Consider the following 26631-nt stretch of genomic DNA (forward strand, 5'->3'; position numbering starts at 1 on the left):
TCACCCATCACCCCCTGTGCTCACTGCCCCGTGTCCTAACTCACACCCAGTCCCGTTCACCCATCACCCCCTATGCTCACTGCCCCGTGTCCTAACTCGCACCCAGTCCCGTTCACCCGTCACCCCCTGTGCTCACTGCCCCGTGTCCTAACTCACACCGAGTCCTGTTCACCCATCACCCCCTGTACACTGGCTCCTGGTCCAGCAACATCTCAATTTTAAAATTCTCATCTTTGTGTTGAAATCCCTCCATGGCCTTCACCCCACCCTCCCTGTCTCTGTAACCTCCTCCAGCCTCACAACCCTCCGAGATCTCTGCGCTCCTCCAATTCCGGCCTCTTACGTATCCCCGATTTCCATCGCTCCACCATTGGTGGCTGTGCCTTCAGCTGCCTGGACCCCGAGCTCTGGAATTCCCTCCCTAAACCTCTCCGCCTCTCTCTCCTCCTTTAAGTCGCTCCTTAAAACCTTTGAACAAGCTTTTCGTCCCGTCCTAATATCTTGGAACCAAATTTTGCTCAATAACGCCCTGGGACGTTTTACTATATTAAAGGTGCTATAGGCAAGTTGTTGTTACATAGAAACATCGAAAATAGGAGCAGGAGTAGGCCATTCGGCCCCTCGAGCCTGCTCCGCCATTTAATGAGATCATGGCTGATCATCCAAATTCAGTACCCTGTCCCTGCTTTCTCCCCATATCCCTTGATCCCTTTAGCCTTAAGAAATATATCTAACTCCTTCTTGAATATATTTAATGAATTGGCCTCAACTGTCTTCTGTGGTAGAGAATTCCACAGGTTCACACGCAGATGCAATATAACGTGGATAAATGCGAGGTTATCACTTTGGTGTCAAAAACAGGAAGGCAGATTATTATTTGAATGGCAATAGATTGGGAAAAGGGGAAGTGCAACCAGACCTGGGTGTTCTTGTGCACCAGTCACTGAAGGTAAGCATGCAGGTGCAGCAGGCGGTTAAGAAGGCAAATGGTATGTTGGCCTTCGTAGCGAGAGGGTTCGAGTACAGGAACAAGGATGTCTTGCTGCAGTTGTACAGGGCCTTGGTGAGACCACACCTTGAGTATTGTGTGCAGTTTTGGTCGCCTTATCTGAGGAAGGATGTTCTTGCCATGGAAGGAGTGCAGCGAAGATTCACCAGGCTGATACCTGGGATGGCAGGAATGACGTATGAGGAGAGATTGAGTCAATTGGGCTTATACTTGTTGGAGTTTAGAAGAATGAGAGGGGATCTCATCGAAACTTACAAAATTCTAACAGGACTAGACAGACTAGATGCAGGAAGGATGTTCCCGATGGTCGGGGAGTCCAGAACCAGGGGTCATAGTCTAAGGATAAGGGGTAAGCCATTTAGGACAGAGATGAGGAGGAATTTCTTCACCCAGAGAGTGGTGAACCTGTGGAATTCTCTGCCAAAGAAGGCAGTGGAGGCCAATTCATTAAATATATTCAAGAAGGAGTTGGATATATTTCTTAAGGCTAAAGGGATCAAGGGATATGGAGAGAAAGCAGGGACAGGGTTCTGAATTTGGATGATCAGCCATGATCTCATTGAATGGCGGAGCAGGCTCAAAGGGCCGAATGGCCTACTCCTGCTCCTATCTTCTATGTTTCTATGTTTCTATGTTTCTCAGGGTGAAGAAATTCCCCCTGATCTCAGTTGTTTATGTTTCTCTTAAGCTGGGTTAGATTATCACTGGATGTGTCTGTGGAGTTTAGATATGTAACAACGTGTATTATACAGTTACAGAGGCTGTGACTATCTGGCATTGTCTCCACTGGACGGTCATGTGACTGACTACATGCTTTATTTCCCTGTTGAAGGAAACAGCCTCTTCCTGTCATGTGACGTAACAACCGCAAATGGCAGCGGTGTTACAAAGACTAGCACACAACCAGAGAAAGAAAAATCATTCTTAAAAAAAGCCTCTCCAATTATACCATTGGCCCTTTACTGATAATTTAAGGCAGGGTCTGGGAGGCCTGAGTATATACAACACTGCAATGGTTACAGTATTCTTCGGCAGCACCTCCCAAACCCGCAACCTCTTCCACCTAGAAGGACAAGGGCAGCAGACGCATGGGAACACCACCACCTCCAAGTTCCCCTCCAAGTCACACATCATCCTGATTTGGAAATATATTGGCCATTCCTTCATCGTTGCTGGGTCAAAATCCTGGAACTCCCTCCCTAACAGCACTGTGGGAGCACCTTCACCACACGGACTGCAGCGGTTCAAGAAAGTGGCTCACCACCACCTTCTCAAGGGCAATTAGGGATGGGCAATAAATGCCGGCCTTGCCATCGACGGCAACATCCCGAGAATGAATAAAAATAAGTAACGTACCTGTAAGAGCTAGGCACTAGCTGGATAGGGAAAAATGTGTATAAGTGAAAATCCTTCAGAAAAGTTTCAGTCAAGAGCATAACAGCCAAGAGAACACAAATGAAGAGGAGTGACATCGTAAAATGGCCGCCTATTCAACCGTGGCTCAGTGGGCAGCACTCTCACCTCAGAGTCAGAAGGTTGTGGCTTCAAGCTCCACTCCAAAGACTTGAGCACAAAAAACTAGGCTGACACTCCCAGACACCAGTACTGAGGGAGCGCCGCACTGTCGGAGGGGCAGTACTGAGGGAGCGCCGCACTGTCGGAGAGCCAGTACTGAGGGAGCGCCGCATTGTCGGAGGGGCAGTACTGAGGGAGCGCCGCACTGTCGGAGGGGCAGTACTGAGGGAGCGCCGCACTGTCGGAGGGGCAGTACTGAGGGAGCGCCGCACTGTCGGAGGGGCAGTACTGAGGGAGCGCCGCACTGTCGGAGGGGCAGTACTGAGGGAGCGCCGCACTGTCGGAGGGGCAGTACTGAGGGAGCGCCGCACTGTCAGAGGGGCAGTACTGAGGGAGCGCCGCACTGTCAGAGGGGCAGTACTGAGGGAGCGCTGCACTGTCAGAGGGGCAGTACTGAGGGAGTGCTGCACTGTCGGAGGGGCAGTACTGAGGGAGCGCCGCACTGTCAGAGGGGCAGTACTGAGGGAGCGCCGCACTGTCGGAGGGGCAGTACTGAGGGAGTGCCGCACTGTCGGAGGGGCAGTACTGAGGGAACGCCGCACTGTCGGAGGGGCAGTACTGAGGGAACGCCGCACTGTCAGTGGGGCAGTACTGAGGGAGTGCTGCCCTGTCGGAGGGACAGTACTGAGGGAGCGCCGCAATGTCGGAGGGACAATACTGAGGGAGCGCTGCACTGTCAGTGGGGCAGTCCTGAGGGAGTGCTGCACTGTCAGTGGGGCAGTACTGAGGGAGTGCCGCACTGTCAGAGGGTCTGTACTGAAGGAGCGCCGCACTGTCGGAGGGGCAGTACTGAGGGAGCGCCGCACTGTCGGAGGGGCAGTACTGAGGGAGCGCCGCACTGTCGGAGGGGCAGTACTGAAGGAGCGCCGCACTGTCGGAGGGGCAGTACTGAGGGAGTGCTGCACTGTCAGAGGGTCAGTACTGAGGGAGCGCCGTACTGTCAGTGGGGCAGTACTGAGGGAGTGCCGCACTGTCAGAGGGGCAGTACTGAGGGAGCGCCGCACTGTCGGAGGGGCAGTACTGAAGGAGCGCCGCACTGTCGGAGGGGCAGTACTGAGGGAGTGCTGCACTGTCGGAGGGGCAGTACTGAGGGAGCGCCGCACTGTCAGAGGGTCAGTACTGAAGGAGCGCCGCACTGTCGGAGGGGCAGTACTGAGGGAGTGCTGCACTGTCAGAGGGTCAGTACTGAGGGAGCACTGCACTGTCAGTGGGGCAGTACTGAGGGAGTGCCGCACTGTCAGAGGGTCAGTACTGAAGGAGCGCCGCACTGTCGGAGGGGCAGTACTGAGGGAGTGCTGCACTGTCGGAGGGGCAGTACTGAGGGAGCGCTGCACTGTCGATGGGCGGTACTGAGGGAGCGCTGCACTGTCGATGGGCGGTACTGAGGGAGCGCCGCACTGTCGGAGGGGCAGTACTGAGGGAGCGCTGCACTGTCGAAGGGGCAGTACTGAGGGAGCGCTGCGCTGTTGGAGGGGCAGTACTGAGGGAGCGCTGCACTGTCGATGGGCAGTACTGAGGGAGTGCTGAACTGTCGGAGTGGCAGTACTGAGGGAGTGCCGCACTGTCGGAGGGGCAGTACTGAGGGAGCGCTGCACTGTCGATGGGCGGTACTGACGGAGCGCTGCACTGTCGATGGGCAGTACTGACAGAGCGCCGCACTGTCGGAGGGGCAGTACTGAGGGAGCGCCGCACTGTCGGAGGGGCAGTACTGAGGGAGCGCTGCACTGTCGGAGGGGCTGTCTTTCGGATGAGACGTTAAACCGAGGCCCCGTCTGCGCTCTCAGGTGGATGTAAAAGATCCCAGGGCCACTATTTCGAACAAGTGTAGGGGAGTTCTCCCCGGTGTCCTGGGGCCAATATTTATCCCTCAACCAACATCACTAAAACAGATGATCTGGTCATTTATCACATTGCTGTTTGTGGGAGCTTGCTGTGTGTTTCCTACATTCCAACAGTGACTACACTGCAAAAGTACTTCATTGGTTGTGAAGCGTTTTGGGACGTCCTGAGGTCATGAAAGACGCTGGAGAAATGGGAGTTCTTTCTTTAATTCATTCTCTGGGAGTCCTCGATGAGCGTCAAGGCTCCAGATGAGCCGCCATTGAGGAAGAGCCCGAAATGGCGGGCTGCATGAGGCGGCTAGTTGAGTTAACCATTGCTGCCCTCTTAGTCTTCGCTTACTCTTCGATTCGGAAAATCCGTCTGCTTTTTAACGCTAGATGCGGAAGCGGCCACTGACCTTCGACGGAGATGATGGCGGAGGAGTTGGCGCAGCCCTTGGAGTTACAGGCGAAGCACTTGTACAATCCCGAGTCCTCCTCCTGCACCCGCTGGATGGTCAGCATTTGGTTCTGCTCAGTGAGGACCACCCCTTGATACAAACACACATTGCATTAGATGGTCCTTATCTCCACCCCCCACCCTCTCCCCTGCCCTCCCCACGCCCTCCAACTCACCCTCCCCCGCCCTACACCCCGCCCTTCCCCCCGCCCTCCCCCTGCCCTCCCCCTGCCCACCCCCCGCTCTCCACCCTGCCCTCCCCCTGCCCTCCCCCCTGCCCTACACCCCGTCCTTCCCCCCGCCCTCACCCCACCCTCCACCTCGCCCTACCCCCCACCCTCCCCCTGCCCTCCACCCTGCCCTCCCCCTGCCCTTCCCCCCGCCCTCACCTCGCCCTCCCCCGTCCTCCCCCCGCCCTCCACCTCGCCCTACCCGCGCCCTTCCCCGCCCTCCACCTCGCCCTCCCCCCGCCCTCCACCTCGCCCTCCCCCCGCCCTCCACCTCGCCCTCCCCGCGCCCTCCCCCCGCCTCCGCATTCCCGTTTTCAGCCCCGCTCTCCTGAGCACTGCCACGGGCCCTCCGCTAGCAGCCTTGCCCAACTGTTCATTATTCCCGCGTGAGTCAGGATTGCAGGCTATTCAACCACAGGTGGCGGGCGGTGTATGACAGTCAAACCCCGTCCTATCCACATGCAATGCCCACTGGAATGTAGAATTCCGCAGTACAGAAGGAGGCCATTCGGCCCATCATGCCTGTGTCGGAGCTTTGGTTGAGGAATCCATTAAGTCCCAGCCCTCCCTGCTCTTTCCCCATGACCCCACAAATCTTTCCCTTTTTCAAGTTTCAAGTATTTATCTAATTCCCTTTTGAAAGTTACTGTTGAATCTGCTTCCACCGCCCTTTCAGGCAGCGCGTTCCAGATCACAACAACTCGCTGAGTAAAAACATTCGCCTCATCTCCCCTCTGGTTCTTTTGCCAATGACCTTAAATCTGTGTCCTCTGGTCACTGACCCTCCTGCCAGTAGAAACAATTTTTCCCCTCCTACTATATCGAAACCCCTCATGATTTTGAACACTTCTATTAAATCTCCCCTTAACCTTCTCTGCTCTAAGGAGAACAACCCCAGCTTCCTCCGTCTCTCCACATCGACAGGAGTCACTGAATTGTGATCAAGAACCCTCCCTGGCCCAGGGGAGTTCAGGAATAGGACACCCAGGCTGGAAACTGTCCCTGGCCAGGCTGGATTCAGCACGGACCATGACTGGGAACGGAGACCCTCCTGGTCCGCATACCTCAATGCCACGACAAGAGGTCCATCAACTGGCTGAGCCACCAGCAGAGCTCTGAGCACGACTTGTTCTAGATTTTCACAGCTACAAAGTCTGAGTGAGTTTGAAGGACATAAGTTGAGCGTGCGGAATGTGCGGCCGGCTGGTGTGGTGGCTGCTGACACTCTGCCTACAAGAGGGAGCTGGAGCAGTTCCTGACTGGGGCCGGGATCACATCGTATCGAAGGTCAGTGTCTTTATAGAGAACACTGGGTCCGTGTGATCTCCCGGACGGGTTTCCATCGCCCGAGGGGGGCGGAGGAGGCACTTTTACATGTAGGATAGAGTATACATGGGCTGTGGGAGGAGATTAAATGGGTGGGTAGAGTCCATGATAGGGGAGAGCGTACATGGGCTGTGGGAGGAGATTAAATGGGTGGGTAGAGTCCATGATAGGGGAGAGTGTACATGGGCTGTGGGAGGAGATTAAATGGGTGGGTAGAGTCCATGATAGGGAGAGTGTACACGGGCTGTGGGAGGAGATTAAATGGGTGGGTAGAGTCCATGATAGTGGAGAGTGTACATGGGCTGTGGGAGGAGATTCAATGGGTGGGTAGAGTCCATGATAGGGTCGAGTGTACATGGGCTGTGGGAGGAGATTAAATAGGTGGGTAGAGTCCATGATAGGATAGAGTATACATAGGCTGTGGGAGGAGATTAAATGGGTGGGTAGAGTCCATGATAGGGGAGAGTGTACATGGGCTGTGGGAGGAGATTAAATGGGTGGGTAGAGTCCATGATAGGGTCGAGTGTACATGGGTTGTGGGAGGAGATTAAATGGGTGGGTAGAGTCCATGATAGGGTCGAGTGTACATGGGTTGTGGGAGGAGATTAAATGGGTGGGTAGAGTCCATGATAGGGGAGAGTGTACATGGGCTGTGGGAGGAGATTAAATGGGTGGGTAGAGTCCATGATAGGGGAGAGTGTACATGGGCTGTGGGAGGGGATTAAATGGGTGGGTAGAGTCCATGATAGGGGAGAGTGTACATGGGCTGTGGGAGGAGATTCAATAGGTGGGTAGTGTCCATGATAGGGGAGAGTGTACATGGGCTGTGGGAGGAGATTAAATGGGTGGGGAGAGTCCATGATAGGGGAGAGTGTACATGGGCTGTGGGAGGAGATTAAATGGGTGGGTAGAGTCCATGATAGGGGAGAGTGTACATGGGCTGTGGGAGGAGATTAAATAGGTGGGCAGAGTCCATGATAGGGGAGAGTGTACATGGGCTGTGGGAGGAAATTAAATGGGTGGGTAGAGTCCATGATAGGGGAGAGTGTACATGGGCTGTGGGAGGAGATTAAATGGGTGGGTAGAGTCCATGATAGGGGAGAGTGTACACGGGCTGTGGGAGGAGATTAAATGGGTGGGTAGAGTCCATGATAGGGGAGTGTGTACAGGGGCTGTGGGAGGAGATTAAATGGGTGGGTAGAGTCCATTATAGGGGAGCGTGTACACGGGCTGTGGGAGGAAATTAAATGGGTGGGTAGAGTCCATGATAGTGGAGAGTGTACATGGGCTGTGGGAGGAGATTCAATGGGTGGGTAGAGTCCAGGGTAGGGGAGAGTGTACATGGGCTGTGGGGGGAGATTAAATGGGTGGGTAGAGTCTGTGATAGGGGAGAGTGTACATGGGCTGTGGGAGGAGATTAAATGGGTGGGTAGAGTCCAAGGTAGGGGAGAGTGTGCCTGATGTCTGGAGCATTTGATAAAGGCTCCCAACTCCATTTGGGTGACCGTCTTGCTTCTCACGGTGACTGACTGGAGAATGGGACCAGGACGCGTGGCGCTGCGATGGACGACGACTTATGGGCCGTTTCTCTGTCCGCTGCTTTGCTGCCAGAACTGATTTATGGAAGGAAAGGAACGGAGACCAGACCGAAGGGACAATGAAATATAATCCGCGCTTGGCAACTTACCCGAGAGCTGGTGGAGCGGCGTCTCATCTTTGGTCCAGACGATGGTGGGAAGCGGAGTGCCGCTGACTCGACACTTCATCTGGACGGAGTCACTGACGTTGACGGTGATGTCAGTCAGGTTGACGAGCAGACTCGGACTCTCCTGAGCTGCAGGAACATTTAGAATGTAGCGTCAGGCAAACCTTGTAGACCGTGGCCTCGAGCTCAGACACACACACAGCTCCAGCATTGTCCACTCACAGCGCATCTCGGCTAACCTGCGAGCGGTGTTCGGACGGCGCCGGAGCTTTCTCTGCCATTTTTTCTTGGGGCAGGCAACTTTGGCAAGGCCCATCCCGAGAGCGTTAGGAAAGCACGCCGTGTGGGACTGGAGTCACGTGTAGGGCAGACTGGGTAAAGATTGCGGGTTCCCTTCCCTGAAGGACATCAGTGAACCAGTGGGGTTTTTACAACAATCACTGACAGTGTAGAGGGAGCTTTACTCTGTATCTAACCCGTGCTGTACCTGCCCTGGGTGTATTTGATTGGACAGTGTAGAGGGAGATTTACTCTGCATCTAACCCGTGCTGTACCTACCCTGGGAGTTGTTGTGTATGTACCTTTAAGAGAATAACTGGTCTCAGACTGCAGTACCGGCAGTGACCACCCCTGGCTAAAAGGCGCTAGAGAGCCTCTGTTGTTTAGTTTCGCTATTGACTTCCACCAGTAAAGATCTGTTTGTTTTCACTCCTGCTGGTCCGTGTCTCAATCATTCACGGACTTAACACTGGCGACGAATAAGAAACGAACTTACCTGCAACTCGGCAGCACCTCAGACGACGTTCACAGAATCACAGAATCACAGAAACCCCACAGTGCAAATAGAGGCCATTTCGGCCCATCGAGCCTGCACCGACACATATCCCACCCAATCCCCGTAACCCCTACACCAACACATATCCCACCCTATCCCCGTAACCCCACGTATTTAATCCCCCTAACACTAAGGGTCAATTTTTTATCATAGCCAATCAACCTAACCCGCACATCTTTGGACTGTGGGAGGAAACCGGAGCACCCGGAGAAAACCCACGCAAACACGGGGAGAATGTGCAAACTCCACACAGACAGTCACCCGAGGCCGGATTCGAACCCGGGTCTCTGGCGCTGTGAGGCAACAGTGCTAACCACGATGCCACCGTGTTGAAGGTCGGGCCAGAAGAAAAAAAAATAGAGTCCAAAGAAACTCGGGAAACGGGCGTCGACCGTCAATCATCGGTTTGAAAACTTGCAGGAGAGACTTCCAGAGCCAGGTTGGGGTCCTCGGTCTGTGGTTTCCCAGCTAATCGGGCTGGTGGCAGGTAGTGCTCTGATCCTTCCTGGGCTGCGGCGGGCTGAAGCTCGATCGGGTGGCTTTTCAACGGGGCCGGGCAGCGAGTGGGGAAGCATAGAGAGAGAGAGAGGGTGGAGCACACAGGGCGCGGCCAGTGCTTCGAAGCCGGGCAGCGTTCGGACCTAAGAAGAGGGAGGGAAGTGTCCCAGAGGGTCCGCTCCACGACGGGAAAATAATAAAAGAAAAAGAATCAATATTTAACGCGCAAGAAACCGTGGAAAGCAGCGCTAACAACAGCGGGGAAGAAGACAAAGCGTGGGAGGCGCCATTTTGTTAAATCGGGGAAGAAGGCAAAGCGCGGGAGGCGCCATTTTAGATTTGCAAGATGCCGAAGACTGGCTGTATCACTGCTTTTGATAATACATTAGAGGACTGGACCACGTATGTGGAAAGAGTCGAGGTATATTTCGAGGCAAACGAAATAGCGGAGGGGAAAAAGGCATCGATATTGCTAAACTTAATGGGCGCTAGAATGTACGGCCTATTGCGGGACCTGATCACTCCAGCCAAACCGAAGGCGAAGAGTTTTAACGAAATTGTTGCTGTCCTACAGGAACAGTTAAACCCTGCACCGCTGTTGATAGCAGAAAGATTTAAATTCCACAGGAAAACTCAGCACAAAGATGAGAGCAATGCTGAGTATCTTACGGAACTACGCAAGCTATCAAAGCACTGCCAGTTCGGAGCAGGACTGGCAGATACCCTACGGGACAAATTTGTCTGTGGACTCCCGAGTGAAGGAACACAGAAGAAGTTACTCTCAGAAAAAGAGCTGACGCTAGATAAGGCTTTCAGCGTGGCAGTATCGTATGAAGCAGCAGCCAGGGGAGCTGCAGGAATTCAACAAAAAACACAGGAATACGGTACCCACGAAATGACACGGGGATTTGCAAAATGTTATTGCTGCGGCAGAACTAACCATGACCAGAAGGACTGCTGGTCCAAAGACAAAATATGCAGACAATGCGGGAAGATTGGACACATTGCACGAGTTTGTAGGTCTGGGAAGAAGACCAGCGACAACAAAAAGGCTACTAAGGAACCGTACAAGAAAGTACAAAAGATGACTGACAGTAGTTCCAAAGACCAGATGAGCGATAGTGAATCCGGAAACAGGAGACTAAGCTGTCTCAAACTTCACAATGTAATCGCAAAAGAGGATCACCGAACCATTTGGGTCACTCTCACGATAGCAGGGTCCCAAGTTAAAATGGAATTGGATACAGGATCAGCGCTAACCATCATGAATCGACGAGACTACGAGCGGCTATTTTCACACATACCCTTGAGAGAGACATCCATCGTCTTGACGACGTATACGGGGCAAAAAGTATACCCCAGAGGAAAAATAAGGGTGCCTGTCGAATACAATGGCAAGAAAATACGGAAATTGTATCTCTACATACTGCCAAATGGTGGACCACCGTTATTGGGACGGGAATGGATCAGGAAGATAAACTTAGATTGGCATTCCATTCATGCAATGACGGTGGACGGTAAAAAAGATGAAGACGTCACTCCTGGACGATTGTCAACAATCTTAGCTAACGCCAAAGAGGTATTTCAACAAGAACTGGGCACGCTTAAAGGCATAACCGCCTCGATAAAAATAGAAGAGAATGCAGTTCCCAAGTTCTTCAAAGCGAGACCTGTACCATATGCAATTCGCCCAGCCGTCGAGGCAGAGCTGGAGAATCTGGAGAAGGCGGGCGTGTTGTCTAAGGTCAACTGGAGCGAGTGGGCGACACCCATCGTTCCTGTCATGAAGAAAACGTTAAGCAGTAAGTCCGGAGAGCCAAGGAAGATTCGCATCTGTGGGGATTTCAAGGTGACGGTGAACCCTGTCCTTCGCACAGTACAATATCCTCTTCCAAGGATAGAAGACATCTTCGCCTCGCTGTCTGGAGGGAAGCGTTTTACAAAAATTGACCTAGCACAAGCATATTTGCAGATGGAGGTTGAAGAGTCCTCTTGGAAGTATCTCATGATAAACACTCACAAAGGTCTTTACCAGTATCATCGATTGGTATTCGGAGTAGCATCGGCTCCGGCGATATGGCAAAGAGCGATGGAACAAGTCCTGCAAGGGATTCCGGGGACTCAGTGTTACTTGGACGACATCCTTGTAACAGGTGAAGATGACAGTGAACACCTTAACAACCTAGAACAGGTGCTCACTAGACTACGGGAACATGGGCTGCGAGCCAACCGCCCCAAGTGCGAATTTATTAAGAAACAGATATCGTATTGTGGCCACGTGATTGATGAAGAGGGGTTACATAAGTCCCCTGACAAAATTGAAGTGGTTGTTAAGGCCCCAGCGCCTGAAAATGTGTCGCAACTGAGGTCATTCCTCGGGTTGGTGAATTACTATCATAAGTTTTTGCCGAATTTGTCGACAATTCTGCACCCACTGAACGCCCTGCTACGAACGGGGGTAGCATGGAAATGGAGCGATGATTGTAAGCGTGCTTTTCAGAAGAGTAAGGACTTAATCACTTCAAAGGAAGTATTGGCTCACTACAACCCAGCACTGCCAATCAGGCTGGCGTGTGATGCGTCTCCCTACGGCATTGGGGCGGTACTGTCACATAAATTCCTTGATGGTTTGGAGAGGCCGATAGCTTTTGCGTCACGCTCGTTAACTTCTGCCGAGCGTAACTACGCCCAGAAATTACAGAGAGGCCCTCAGCCTAGTGTGGGGGGCGAAGAAGTTCAATCACTATCTGCACGGTCAAAAATTTACTCTACTAACCGATCATCAACCTCTTGTCTCCATTTTCAACCCTCAGAAGGGCGTACCGATAATGACAGCACAATGGCTGCAGAGATGGTCCCTTTTCCTAGGGGCACACCAATATGACATCGAGTACAAAGGAACTAAACAGCATGGAAATGCTGATGGATTGTCACGTCTACCGTTACCGACGGTGGAAGAAGAAGACCTTGCAGTGGATCCAATGGAGTTATTCCACTCGACCATAGTCGAATGTCTCCCTGTGACGAATGCAAACATGGAAAAGGAAACACGGAATGACCCGACACTATCGCGGGTCTATGATTTAACGGTGAAGGGATGGCCAGCACATGGCGAACCACTGCTGCCAGCATTCTCGCCGAGAAGAGAACAGCTGTCAGTGTGCAGAGGAACCTTGATGTGTGGATCCAGAGTAGTAATTCCACCTAAGTTGATGGATAGAGTGCTCAATGAGCTTCATGAGGGTCATCTGTGTGGGGTAAAAATGAAGAGCTTAGCCAGAGCGTTTGTGTGGTGGCCGGGAATCGATAGAGAAATCGAAGAGATGACCAAGAGCTGTGCAGGATGCCAGAAGGTCCAAAACGCCCCACCACAAGCTCCTCTGCATCCATGGGAGTGGCCCTCATCTCCATGGCAAAGGGTGCACATTGATTTTGCTGGTCCCTTCATGGACTCGATGTTTTTAATTGCGGTGGATGCACATTCAAAGTGGCCAGAGGTAATAAAAATGTCCTCAACCACCACGGAAAAAACTATCACAGTTTTACGAACCATATTCGCCAGGAATGGGCTGCCTGAACAGATTTGCTCTGACAATGGACCACAGTTTGTGTCTGAAGAGTTCCGGAGGTTCTTAAAGAACAATGGTGTTAAGCATTACACATCTGCCCCATATCATCCAGCCACTAATGGATTGGCCGAGAGGTTTGTCCAAACATTCAAGAAGGCTATCAAGGCAATGTGTAATGAAGATATATCCCTACAACACAAGGTGGACAACTTCTTGTTTGCCTACCGGAATGCGACACATGCGGTTACCAACCAAACTCCAGCCATGATGTTCTTCAATCGAAGACTATGATGCCGCTTGGATTTGGTTAAGCCAAATGTCTGAAGAGATGTGGAGAACAGGCAGTTTCAGAATATGAATGAAAGGCCAACCAGGAGTTTTAAGATAGGTTAACCAGTTTTGGCCCGGGATTGCCGCACTGAGAAATGGCAACCAGGAACGATTTGTACACGACAAGGACCTCTCATGTATACCGTGGACGTTGGGGAGAGCATTGTAAGACGCCATGCTAACCAGATTCTAGAGTCACTGGAAAACGTCAACTCCACACCACGATCTGATACACCTGGTAATGAAATCGACGTTCCAATTGCAGCTACCGCAGAACCGATATTATTGGAAGCAGATGAACCAAACAACGACATTGATTCTGACTCAACATTGCCAGAAGAACCTGATACCCCAAAGAGGCGTTATCCAGACAGAATCAGGAAGCCTCCTCAAAGACAGAACTTATAATTGCTTAAATTTAACCAATGTACCTAGCAACAGTAATTGTGATTGTAATTCGTTATCATTTAGTTGTTAAATGAATGTTATGTACTGTTTATCTAAAAGGGGAGGAATTGTTGTGTATGTACCTTTAAGAGAATAACTGGTCTCAGACTGCAGAACCGGCAGTGACCACCCCTGTATAAAAGGCGCTAGAGAGCCTCTGTTGTTTAGTTTCGCTATTGACTTCCACCAGTAAAGATCTGTTTGTTTTCACTCCTGCTGGTCCGTGTCTCAATCATTCACGGACTTAACAGGAGTGTTTTACGGGACAGTGTAGAGGGAGCTTTACTCTGTATCTAACCCTGTGCTGTACCTGCCCTGGGAGTGTTTGATGGGACAGTGTAGAGGGAGCTTTACTCTGTATCTAACCCGTGCTGTACCTGCCCTGGGAGTGTTTGATGGGACAGTGCAGAGGGAGCTTTACTCTGTATCTAACCCGTGCTGTACCTGTCCTGGGAGTGTTTGATGGGACAGTGTAGAGGGAGCTTTACTCTGTATCTAACCCGTGCTGTACCTGCCCTGGGACTGTTTGATGGGACAGTGTAGAGGGAGCTTTACTCTGTATCTAACCCGTGCTGTACCTGCCCTGGGTGTATTTGATTGGACAGTGTAGAGGGAGCTTTACTCTGTATCTAACCCGTGCTGTACCTGCCCTGGGTGTATTTGATTGGACAGTGTAGAGGGAGCTTTACTCTGTATCTAAACCGTGCTGTACCTGCCCTGGGAGTGTTTGATGGGACAGTGTAGAGGGAGTTTTACTCTGTATCTAACCTGTGCTGTGCCTGCCCTGGGAGTGTTTGATGGGACAGTGTAGAGGGAGCTTTACTGTGTATGTAACCTGTGTTGTACTGCCCTGGGAGTGTTTGATGGGACAGTGTAGAGGGAGCTTTACTCTGTATCTAACCCGTGCTGCACCTGTCCTGGGAGTGTTTGATATGACAGTGTAGAGGGAGCTTTACTCTGTATCTAACCCCGTGCTGTACCTGCCCTGGGAGTGTTTGATGTGTCAGTGTAGAGGGAGCTTTACTCTGTATCTAACCCGTGCTGTACCTGCCCTGGGAGTGTTTGATGGGACAGTGTAGAGGGAGCTTTACTCTGTATCTAACCCGTGCTGTCCCTGCCCTGGGAATGTTTGATGGGACAGTGTAGAGGGAGCTTTACTCTGTATCTAACCCGTGCTGTACCTGTCCTGGGAGTGTTTGATCTGACAGTGTAGAGGGAGCTTTACTCCGTATCTAACCCGTGCTGTACCTGCCCTGGGAGTGTTTGATGGGACAGTGTAGGGGGCGCTTTACTCCGTATCCAACCCGTGCTGTACCTGCCCTGGGAGTGTTTGATGGGACAGTGTAGAGGGAGCTTTACTCTGTATCTAACCCGTGCTGTACCTGGCCTGGGATTGTTTGATGGGACAGTGTAGAGGGAGCTTTACTCTATATCTAACCCATGCTGTACCTGCCCTGGGAGTGTTTGATGAGACAGTGTAGAGGGAGCTTTACGCTGTATCTAACACGTGCTGTTCCTGCCCTGGGAGTGTTTGATAGGACAGTGTAGAGGGAGCTTTACTCTGCATCTAACCCGAGCTGTCCCTGCCCTGGGAATGTTTGATGGGACAGTGTAGAGGGAGCTTTACTCTGTATCTAACCCGTGCTGTACCTGTCCTGGGAGTGTTTGATGTGACAGTGTAGAGGGAGCTTTACTCTGTATCTAACCCCGTGCTGTACCTGCCCTGGGAGCGTTTGATGGGACAGTGCAGAGGGAGCTTTACTCCATATCTAACCCATGCTGTACCTGCCCTGGGAGTGTTTGATGGGGACAGTGTAGAGGGAGCTTTACTCTGTATGTAACCCGTGCTGTACCTGCCCTGGGATTGTTTGATGGGACAGTGTAGAGGGAGCTTTACTCTATATCTAACCCGTGCTGTACCTGCCCTGGGAGTGTTTGATGGGACAGTGTAGAGGGAGCTTTACTCTGTATCTAACTCGTGCTGTACCTGCCCTGGGAGTGTTTGATGGGACAGTGTAGAGGGAGCTTTACTCTGTATCTAACACCTGCTGTACCTGCCCTGGGAGTGTTTGATGGGACAGTGTAGAGGGAGCTTTACTCTATATCTAACCCGTGCTGTACCTGCCCTGGGAGTGTTTGATGGGACAGTGTAGAGGGAGCTTTACTCCGTATCTAACCCGTGCTGTACGTGCCCTGGGAGTGTTTGATGGGACAGTGTAGAGGGAGCTTTACTCTGTATCTAACCCCGTGCTGTACCTGCCCTGGGAGTGTTTGATGGGGCAGTGTAGAGGGAGCTTTACTCTGTATCTAACCCGTGCTGTACCTGCCCTGGGAGTGTTTGATGGGACAGTGTAGAGGGAGCTTTACTCTGTATCTAACGCATGCTGTACCTGCCCTGGGAGTGTTTGATGGGATAGTGTAGAGGGAGCTTTACTCTGTATCTAACCCGTGCTGTACCTGCCCTGGGAGTGTTTGATGGGGACAGTGTAGAGGGAGCTTTACTCTGTATCTAACCCGTGCTGCACCTGCCCCGGGAGTGTTTGATGGGACAGTGTAGAGGGAGCTTTACATTGTATCTAACCTGTGTTGTATCTGCCCCGGGAGTCTGCACAGTTCTATCAAATGCTCCCGGGATGAGGCCCCGTCTGCTCTCTCAGGTGGATGTAAAAGTTCCCGTGGCCACTATTTCGAAGTAAAAGCAGGGGGGAGTTTCTCCCCGGTGTCCTGGGGCCAATAAGTATCCTTCAAGCAACACCACTAAGACAGATTTCCTGGTCATTATCACATTGCTGTTTGTGGGAGCTTGCTGTGCACAAATTGACTGCCGCCTTTCCCTATGTTACAACACTTCAAACGTACTTTATTGGCTGTGAAGCATTTTGGGACCTCCTGAGATGGTAAATCAACCACAACTCACGCCAAGGAAAGGCAAGCTCTCTCCATCTTTCTTTGATCTTACTAGGCTGCACATTTTCCACCCGCGCGTCGCTTCTCTCCAGACCGGTGTCTGTTGCTCTCACCTCGCACCAAGACGTATTTCCTGTGGCAATGCTTCTCCCCGGTTTTCTTATTCTGCACCTCACACACGTAATCCCCCTCGTCGCTGAGCGTAATGCCAGGCAGCTGCAGCTCAAGAGCCACGCCTTTCACCCGCGAGTCCGCCGTCAGCACCCCCTGCAGCTTCTTTGCGTACAGATGCATGTTCTTACACTCCAGGACCGGAGGGTCTCCCAGCTCCCCCTCCAGCGCGCTGGGCAGCAGGCGATACCAGCGCAGGTTCTCGTACGTGTAGTTGTCGGCGTTGCATCGCAGCTGCACGCTCTCTCCTTCCACTGGGGTCTCCGAGGGCTGCAGGTCGATGCCAAACCCTTCTGGAATACCTGGCGGGAAGGAGCAAGTTAATGTTGTTCCTCATTTCAATCGGAACGGGTGACTTTGTCACCAGGGGAAACAGATTTTGTTTACTGTGAGAACTCCGAATGAGAAAATGCCACATCTGTTGCCCGAGGTCCGGTGACCAGAGGACACAGCTAACTGGCAAAACAACCAGAGGGGGAGATGAGGAGATTATTTTTTACGCAGCGAGTTGTTGTGAAATTCTAACAGGACTAGACAGACTAGATGTAGGAAGGATGTTCCCAATGGCGGGGGAGTCCAGAACCAGGGGTCACAGTCTAAGGATAAGGGGTAAGCCATTTAGGACAGAGATGAGGAGGAATTTCTTCACCCAGAGAGTGGTGAACCTGTGGAATTCTCTACCACAGAAGGCAGTAGAGGCCAATTCATTAAATATATTCAAGAAGGAGTTGGATATATTTCTTAAGGCTAAAGGGATCAAGGGATATGGGGAGAAGGCAGGGACAGGGTACTGAATTTGGATGATCAGCCATGATCGCATTGAATGGTGGAGCAGGCTCGAGGGGCCGAATGGCCGACTCCTGCTCCTATCTTCTATGTTTCTATGATCTGGAACGCGCTGCCTGAAAGGGCGGTGGAAGCAGATTCAATAGAAATTTCAATTGGATAAATACTTGAAGGGGAGAAATGTGCAGAGCTATGGGGAAAGAGCAGGGGGGAGTGGAACGAATTGGAGAGCTCGTTCAAAGAGCTGGCACAGGCACGATGGGCCGAATGGCCTCTTTCTGTGCTGCATCATCCTATGATTCTACGGAGGTCTCCCAATGGCACAATGAGCTTATCCAGTCAGAAGGTTGTTGTACTGATATCTTCACGTTCTTCCTTTGGAGAACGGTGTGAAGCAGTGGGAGGAGCCGGCATGGACTCGATGGGCCGAATGGCCTCCTTCTGTGCCGTTCTGACGCAATGACTTGATGACAGGCCGCGACATGAACGTTCCTTCCATGAGCCGTGACCATCTCTCTCCCAGCTGATCGCGAGGGGGGGGCGATAGTCCTATCCGAGGCGGCGCTCCTCACCCACACCCATCGGACGCGAGTACCCCGCTGGATGTCAACCTGGAATTCCGAGCTGAAGCCCCGGTCTCCACTCACCAGGGAGCAGGCGTTTCGAACTCTGCACCTTCTGACTCTGAAGAGGGAATGCTAGACAAGGGCTCGGTACAGGTCAGTAGTGTGTGAGACTAGATCGTAAGTGGTGCCAGGCTATTCCACTTGGGTAGGCATTACTCCCACGGCCAATCTGGCCTCAACCAATGGCCACACACACACTATACCAAAACACAGGTTTGGACTCCTTACCTAAGGAAGGATATACTTGCCTTGGAGGCGGTGCAACGAAGGTTCACTAGATTGATTCCTGGGATGAGAGGGCTGTCCTATGAGGAGAGATTGTGTAGAATGGGCCGATACTCTCTGGAGTTTAGAAGAATGAGAGGTGATCTCATTGAAACATACAAGATTCTGAGGGGGATTGACAGGGTAGATGCTGAGAGGATGTTTCCCCTGGCTGGAGAGTCCAGAACCAGGGGTCACAGTCTCAGGATAAGGGGTCGGCCATTTAGGACTGAGATGAGGATGAATTTCTTCACTCAGAGGGCGGTGAATCTTTGGAATTCTCTACCCCAGAGGGCTGTGGAGGCTCAGTCGTTGAGTATATTCAAGGCTGAGATCGATAGATTTTTGGACTCTAGAGGAATCGAGGGATATGGGGATAGTGCAGGAAAGTGGAGATGAGGTAGAAGATCAGCCATGATCTCATTGAATGGCGGAGCAGGCTCGAGGGCCGAATGGCCAACTCCTGCTCCTATTTCTTATGTTCTTATGTTTGTATTCCCTTGAATATCGAAGATTAAGGGGTGATCTAATCGAGGTGTTTAAAGTGATAAAGAGAGTTGATAGGGTAGAGAGAGAAACTATTTCCTCTGGTGGGGGGAGTCCAGAACAAGGGGCAGAACCTTAAAATTAGAGCCAGGCCGTTCAGAGGTGAAATCAGGAGTTGAGGTCGAAGATCAGCCATGATCTCATTGAACGGCGGAGCAGGCTCGAGGGGCCGAATGGCCGACTCCTGCTCCTAATTCTTCTGTTCTTCTGTTCTATCCAACGGTTTATGGGTAGCTACCAGAGGCAACAGCCCTGGCTGATTAATTCTTCCTTTGGCCGAGAGGCTCTGAGACCAAGTGTAAGACTCCAACGGGCTGAGGTCAGTGAACTCAAAGACAGAACTTCTGATTTTACGCCTCAGTTCCACCCTACACAGTGCAGTTACCAAATCTAGGCCACAAGGGGAGCGTTACTTGACCCTTTGCGACGTTACCGGGATTGGTTAGAGTTCCCCAGGCTGCGATTCCTTCCATTAACGACAGTAAAGTTCCGTTACTCACTGGTCACGTAGAAGTAGATGACCCGGTGATCGTGCCCGACCTTGTTGAAAGCTGAACATTGGTACATGACGGAGATATTTGCGGCTAGAATCACCAGCTTGCTGACTGTCTGCCGGGGAGGAAACAACAATTAAAATGGTGAGTCTCCAGACTGAGACCCAGCCTGGGTAGCGCTGTGTCTCTGCATCACATAGAAACAGAGGAACAGGAGTCGGCCACTCACCCCTCGAGCCTGTTCCGCCATTCAATGAGATCATGGCTGGTCTGCGACCTAACTCCATCTACCCGCCTTTGGCCCATATCCCTTAATACCTTTGGTTAACAAAAAGCTATCAATCTCAGATTTAAAATTAACAATTGATCTAGCAAAATATAGATTTCATAATATCGAGGTCAACAACTTCAGATCATAACCTCGGCCCCTATTATATTTTTATATATTTTTTATCCACACTTTTGGTTTGTGCCTTTTCCTCTCTCTCTCTCTCCCACATGGCAGCTGTCTCTCACTTTACCAGCGCATTTCACACTTCATCTAGAGCCACTGTTTGTTTCTTTACCTGTCCTATTACCATCTCGTCTCACCTTGAATATCTCTCAATGTCTCTTCTTTCATCCCCTCCCCCATTTCCCAGCCCCCAGACTGCCTTTTGTTTCATTTCCTGCCTTTTCTCTCAGTTCTGACGAAGGGTTTCGACCTGAAACGTCGACTCTGTTTCTCTCTCCATGGATGTTGCCTGGCCTGCTGAGCTTTTCCAGCGTTTTCTGTTGTTATTTAGCAAAATATAGGCGTTTGTGGAAGAGAGTTCCAAACTTCTACCACCCTTTGTGTAGAAGTGTTTCCTAACTTCACTCCTGAAAGGTCTGGCTCTAATTTTTAGACCATGCCCCCTAGTCCTAGACTTCCCAACCAGCGGAAATAGTTTCTCTCTATCTGTCCTATCTGTTCCCCTTAATATCTTGAAAACTTCGATCAGATCACCCCTTAACCTTCTGAAATTACTGTGTAAGATGTCAGAGTTAGTGGCTGCAGCACTGACTGCCCTCTTTATATTGCACAACCCGCTCGCTGTGTTTGTATCTTCGCCCCCTACCCTTGGAGACGGGTGTGAAGTAGTGGAAGGGTTCACGGGTTGATTGACAGTCAGACAGGCCACGGCGTGAACGCTCCTTCTATGTCCCTGACCATCTTCCTCCCGGCCGATGGGGGGATTTCCCTCCCTAAACCTCTCCGTCTCTCTCTCCTCCGTTAAGACGCTCCTTAAAACCCACCTCTTTGACCAAGCTTTTGGTCACCTGTCCTAATATCTCCTTATGTGGCTCGGTGTCAAATTTTGTTTGATAATCGCTCCTGTGAAGCACCTTGGGACGTTTTACTACGTTAAAGGCGCTATATAAATACAAGTTGTTGGTGTCGATAGAGTTAGAAAGAAAACCGATTAGTGGGCGACAGAATGGCGAGTTACCTTGTTTCTGCCCTCCAGAATCTCGGTGCTTGTTTCAATGCTCTCGATCCTGTTGATGGTGGTCCCTGCCGAGATGTCCCTCCAGTCTTGGCACTCGGGGGTCCTGTCCCGAGGTCGGCGCACCATGGCTGCTCGGCGAGCCCTGAGGTCGTGAGGGAAACAAACACAAAGGTCACAACTGTCGGGAAAGACTGAACAGGCCGGGGCTCCTGTCTCTAGAAAGGAGAAGACCTGATAGAGGTCTTTAGGATTGTGAGAGAGTTCGACAGGGTAGACGTAGAGAGAATGGGGGAAAAATTCAGTATCGCCCCATTTGGGGCGCCATTATCAGCCGTGCGCAAAGTTTAGCGCCTGGCGCTAATTATCGCCTCCGACGGCAAACTTGGCTTTTATCGCCCCTGGAGGTGATTGGAGCGCTAAATCAGGCGCTTCACACCTGTCTTAAGGCGCAAAGGCCGAGGAGCGAGGCGCTACCTCAGAGCGCTGGCGAAGCAAGGAAGGGCAAATCAAAATGAACCTGCAAAGTGCTGCTCAGTCCCCAAAACTCCTTCACACAGCGTTGAATCTCTCCAGAAGTCTCTCTCTCTCTCTCTCAGAATGCGTGGTGCAAAAATGTCACCGACAAAAAAAGGCAGGAAGTGGTCGCCTTTAAATAGCGCTCCCCTCGTCCCTTTCTGACAGCAAAACGCTCCCCTCAACCTGTCGTTGCTAGCGGCAGGCGGTAAGGCAGGGGGCGCCACTCAATATCCGGCCCGGGGCGCTACCGGGGCGTTGTGCACTCGACTGACGTCACGATCTGCCGGCGCAGAAGATCGTGGCGGTAGTGTTTAGCGCCGCCGCAAAATGTCTAGTTAATTTCGCGAGCGGCGCAAACATCGCCGCGCCCGGGCGCTAGTTGCTTTGCGTCCCATTAGCGCCCTCTTAAGGCACTAACGGGAGGCGCAAACAACTGAATTTTTCCCCCCAATGTTTCCACTTGTGGGGGAGACCAGAACAAGGGGCCATAAATATAAGATGGTCACTAATAAACCCAGTAGGTAATTCAGGAGAAACTTCTTCACCCAGAGAGTGGTGAGAATGTGGAACTCGCTACCACAGGGAGTGGTTGAGGTGAATGGTGTTGATGTATTTAAGGGGAAGCTGGATAAACACATGAGGGAGAAAGGACTAGAAGGGTATGGTGATGGGGTGAGATGAAGAGGGTGGGAGGAGGCTCGTGTGGAGCAACTTAAAGGTGGCAGGGCAAGTTGATAAGGTGGTTAAAAAAGCAAATGGGTTACTTGGGTTTATCAATAGAAGAATAGAATATAAAAGCAAAGAGATCATGTTAGAGCTTTATAAATCACTGGTTAGGCCTCAGCTGGAGTGTTGCAGACAATTCTGGGCCCCACACTTCAGGGAAGATGGAAAGGCCTTAGAAAGGGTAGAGAGGACGTTTAGCAGGATGTTCCCAGGGATGGGGAGAGGTTGGAAAAGTTCGGACTGTTCTCCTTGGCACAGAGAAGGTGAAGAGGTGACCCAATGGAGGTTTTCAAGGCGATGAGAGATTTTGAGTAAACAGTGAAAAACTATTCCCTCTGGTGAGTGGGTCAATAACCAGATTCAAAATCATTGGTATAAGATCGAGAGGGGCGATGAGGAGAAATGTTTTCACTCTGATTTGTGGGGATTGGGAACGCTCGACCCGAGAAGGTGGTGGGAGCTGATTCCATCAATAATTTTAAAGGGAGTCGGACGGGTTCTGGAGGATGAGGAACTGACAGGGTGACGGACACAAAGTGGGGGAGAGGGACTGAACACGACAGCTCGTTCACAGAGCCGGCTCAGGCACGACGGGCCGAATGGCCTCCTTCAGTGCTGTAAATTCGATGTAATTCTATGAATTCCCAAAGAAAGAATCCACGCTGGACTCAAAGTCGGCAGATTTCCCCTTTGAGCCGCGCCGGCAGAAGCGAGCTGCAAACGTCTGCCTTATTTTGTGACATCTTGTTTTGTCTGGTGGCTGGGACACCACAGGACGTCACTGAGACATACTCAGTGTCAGGAGGAACGGAGCCTTGTCCTGGAGCACGCGTTAGGAGAAGCTCGCAGGCAGCTCGAGAAAAACAGGAAGAAGACCGAGAGAAGGGATTACTCCAGCATCCTCTCAGCTTGAAACAAGCAGCAATGTATTGGCAGGAACGAGGCAGCCAAGACTTCATCGCCGTGTCTGTTTCCTGACCAAATTGGCATTTGACAAAGTGTCTTAGTTATTTAAAGGTGCACCGTCGATTTATCCTGAGGCTGGTCCAAATAAATCAAATGACCCCTTCATAAAATACGCTGACATATAGCTCAGCAACGACACAGGGTTCAATGGTGTGAATTCTCTAGCCAGCTTTTAAATGTTTAAGATTTGTGGTTTTATTTTTCTCTAGTTTACGTGCAATCCCAGATTTTAACATCCTTCGCAGGCTCTGTGTATCACTTGTTGTGGCTTCAGTCCGATACTTGAGTTCATAATCCAGGCTGACACTCCCAGTGCAGTACTGAGGGAGCGCTGCACTGTCGGAGGGGCAGTACTGAGGGAGCGCCGCACTGTGGGAGGGGCAGTACTGAGGGAGAGCTGCACTGTCGGAGGGGCACTACTGAGGGAGCGCCGCACTATGGGAGGGGCAGTACTGAGGGAGCGCTGCACTGTCGGAGGGGCAGTACTGAGGGAGCGCCGCACTGTGGGAGGGGCAGTACTGAGGGAGCGCTGCACTGTCGGAGGGGCAGTACTGAGGGAGCGCCGCACTGTGGGAGGGGCAGTACTGAGGGAGCGCCGCACTGTCGGAGGGGCAGTACTGAGGGAGCGCCGCACTGTCGGAGGGGCAGTACTGAGGGAGCGCCGCACTGTTGGAGGGGCAGTACTCAGGGAGCGCTGCACTGTCGGAGGGACAGTACTGAGGGAGCGCCGCACTGTCGGAGGGGCAGTACTGAGGGAGAGCTGCACTGTCGGAGGGGCACTACTGAGGGAGCGCCGCACTATGGGAGGGGCAGTACTGAGGGAGCGCCGCACTGTCGGAGGGGCAGTACTGAGGAAGCGCCGCACTGTCGGAGGGGCTGTACTGAGGGAGCGCCGCACTGTCGGTGGGGCAGTACTGAGGGAGCGCTGCACTGTCAGAGGGGACAGTACTGAGGGAGCACCGCACTGTCGGAGGGGCAGTACTGAGGGAGAGCTGCACTGTCGGAGGGGACAGTACTGAGGGAGCACCGCACTGTCGGAGGGGCAGTACTGAGGGAGAGCTGCACTGTCGGAGGGGCAGTACTGAGGGAGCCCTGCACTGTCGGAGGGGCAGTACTGAGGGAGAGCTGCACTGTTGGAGGGGCAGTACTGAGGGAGCGCAGCACTGTCCGCGGGGCAGTACTGAGGGAGCGCTGCACTTTCGGAGGAGCAGTACTGAGGGAGCGCCGTACTGTCGGAGGAGAGGTACTGAGGGAGCGCTGCACTGTCGGAGGGTCAGTGCTGATGGAGCGCCGCACTGTCGGTGGGGCAGTACTGAGGGAGCGCGCACTGTCGGAGGGTCAGTATTGAGGGAGCGCCGCACTGTCGGAGGGTCAGTACTGAGGGAGCGCCGCACTGTCGGAGGGGCAGTACTGAGGGAGCGCTGCACTGTCGGAGGGGCAGTACTGAGGGAGCGCGGCACTGTCGGAGGGGCAGTACTGAGGGAGCGCTGCACTGTCGGAGGGAGCGGTATTGTTGGAGCGCTGCACTGTCGGAGGGTGTGGTATTGTTGGAGCGTTGCACTGTTGGACGGAGCGGTATTGTTGGAGCACTGCACTGTTGGACGGAGCGGTATTGTTGGAGCGCCGCACTGTTGCAGTACTTCCAGCAAAGCTTTCTGACCCCTCAAAAATTGTTGAGGGAAAAGAAGTTTTTGGCACAAAAAGGAGAAACCAAATTTCTTGGAGGTGGAAGTGATGCAGGATTTTAATTTGAGCTCACAGGACAGGTAGGAACCAAACAGTGTATAAAACGTGGTGTAACGTCTAGAGTTAGTTAAATAACAACAACAACCACTTGTATTCATACAGCGCCTTTAACATAGTCACAGGAGTATTATAGAAACATAGAAACATAGAAGATAGGAGCAGGAGTAGGCCATTCGGCCCCTTGAGCCTGCTCCGCCATTCCATGAGATCATGGCTGATCATCCAAATTCAGTACCCTGTCCCTGCTTTCTCCCCATATCCCTTGATCCCTTTAGCCTTAAGAAATATATCCAACTCCTTCTTGAATATATTTAATGAATTGGCCTCAACGGCCTTCTGTGGTAGAGAATACCACAGGTTCACCACTCTCTGGGTGAATAAATTCCTCCTCATCTCTGTCCTAAATGGCTTACCCCTTATCCTTAGACTGTGACCCCTGGTTCTGGACTCCCCCGCCATCGGGAATATCCTTCCTGCATCTAGTCTGTCTAGTCCTGTTAGAATTGTATAAGTTTCAATGAGACCCCCTCTCATTCTTCTAAACTCCAGCGAGTATAAGCCTAATCGACCCAATCTCTCCTCATACGTCATTCCTGCCATCCCAGGTATCAGTCTGGTGAATCTTCGCTGAACTCCCTCCATAGCAAGAACATCCTCCCTCAGATAAGGCGACCAAAACTGCACACAATACTCAAGGTGTGGTCTCACCAAGGCCCTGTACAACTGCAGCAAGACATCCTTGTTCCTGTACTCGAATCATCTCGTTACGAAGGCCAACATACCATTTGCCTTCTTAACCGCCTGCTGCACCTGCATGCTTACCTTCAGCAACTGGTGCACAAGGACACCCAGTTCTTGTTGCACTTCCCCTTTTCCCAATCTAGTGCTCTTCAGATAATAATCTGTCTTCCACCGAAATGGATAACCTTGCATTTACCCACATTATACTGCATTTGCCATGCATCTGCCCAATCACGCAACCTGTCCAAATCATACTGGAGTTTCTCGGCATCCTCCTCACAGCACATACGCCCACCCAGCTTTGTGTCGTCTGCAAACTTGGAGATATTACATCTAGTTCCCTTGTCTAGATCATTTATATATATTGTGAAAAGCTGGGGTCCTAGCACCGATCCGTGCGGTACCCCACTAGTCATTGCCTGCCACTCGGAAAAAGACCCGCATTTTCCAACTCTTTGCTTCCTGTCTGCCAACCAGTTCTCTATCCAAGACAGTACCTTACCCCCAATTCCATGTGCTTTAACTTTACACGCTAATCTCTTATGCGGGATCTTATCAAAAGCCTTCTGAAAGTCCAAATACACCACATCCACTGGTTCTCCCTTATCTATTCTACCAGTTACATCCTCAAAAAATTCCAGTAGATTAGTCAAGCGTGATTTACCTTTTGTAAATCCATGTTGACTTTGTCCGATCCTGTCACTGTTTTCCAAGTGCTCTGCTATTACATCTTTTATAATGGACTCTAGCATTTTCCCCACTACCGATGTCAGACTTACCGGTCTGTAATTCCCCGTTTTCTCTCTACCACCTTTTTTGAACAGTGGGGTAACATTAGCTACCCTCCAATCCATGGGAACTGTTCC

At 51.7% G+C, this 26631-nt stretch overlaps 1 protein-coding gene across 2 annotated transcripts in view; it reads right to left on the minus strand.

The window, feature by feature from the left end:
* Positions 1-26631, minus strand: part of flt4 (fms related receptor tyrosine kinase 4) — a 361767-nt gene that overhangs the window by 98251 nt on the left and 236885 nt on the right. For both annotated transcript variants that reach the window (XM_085996053.1, XM_085996054.1), the window contains 5 exons: positions 21071-21212; positions 19605-19713; positions 16825-17184; positions 8108-8254; positions 4824-4955 (listed from right to left, as the gene is read on the minus strand). In XM_085996053.1, coding sequence (XP_085852179.1) covers positions 4824-4955; positions 8108-8254; positions 16825-17184; positions 19605-19713; positions 21071-21212 — 890 coding nt within the window. The remainder of the gene's footprint in view (positions 1-4823; positions 4956-8107; positions 8255-16824; positions 17185-19604; positions 19714-21070; positions 21213-26631) is intronic.

Source organism: Somniosus microcephalus, chromosome 8, assembly GCF_052327205.1.
Source record: "Somniosus microcephalus isolate GS21.2 chromosome 8, FLI_Smic_1.0, whole genome shotgun sequence".
NCBI classification, from domain to species: domain Eukaryota; kingdom Metazoa; phylum Chordata; class Chondrichthyes; order Squaliformes; family Somniosidae; genus Somniosus; species Somniosus microcephalus.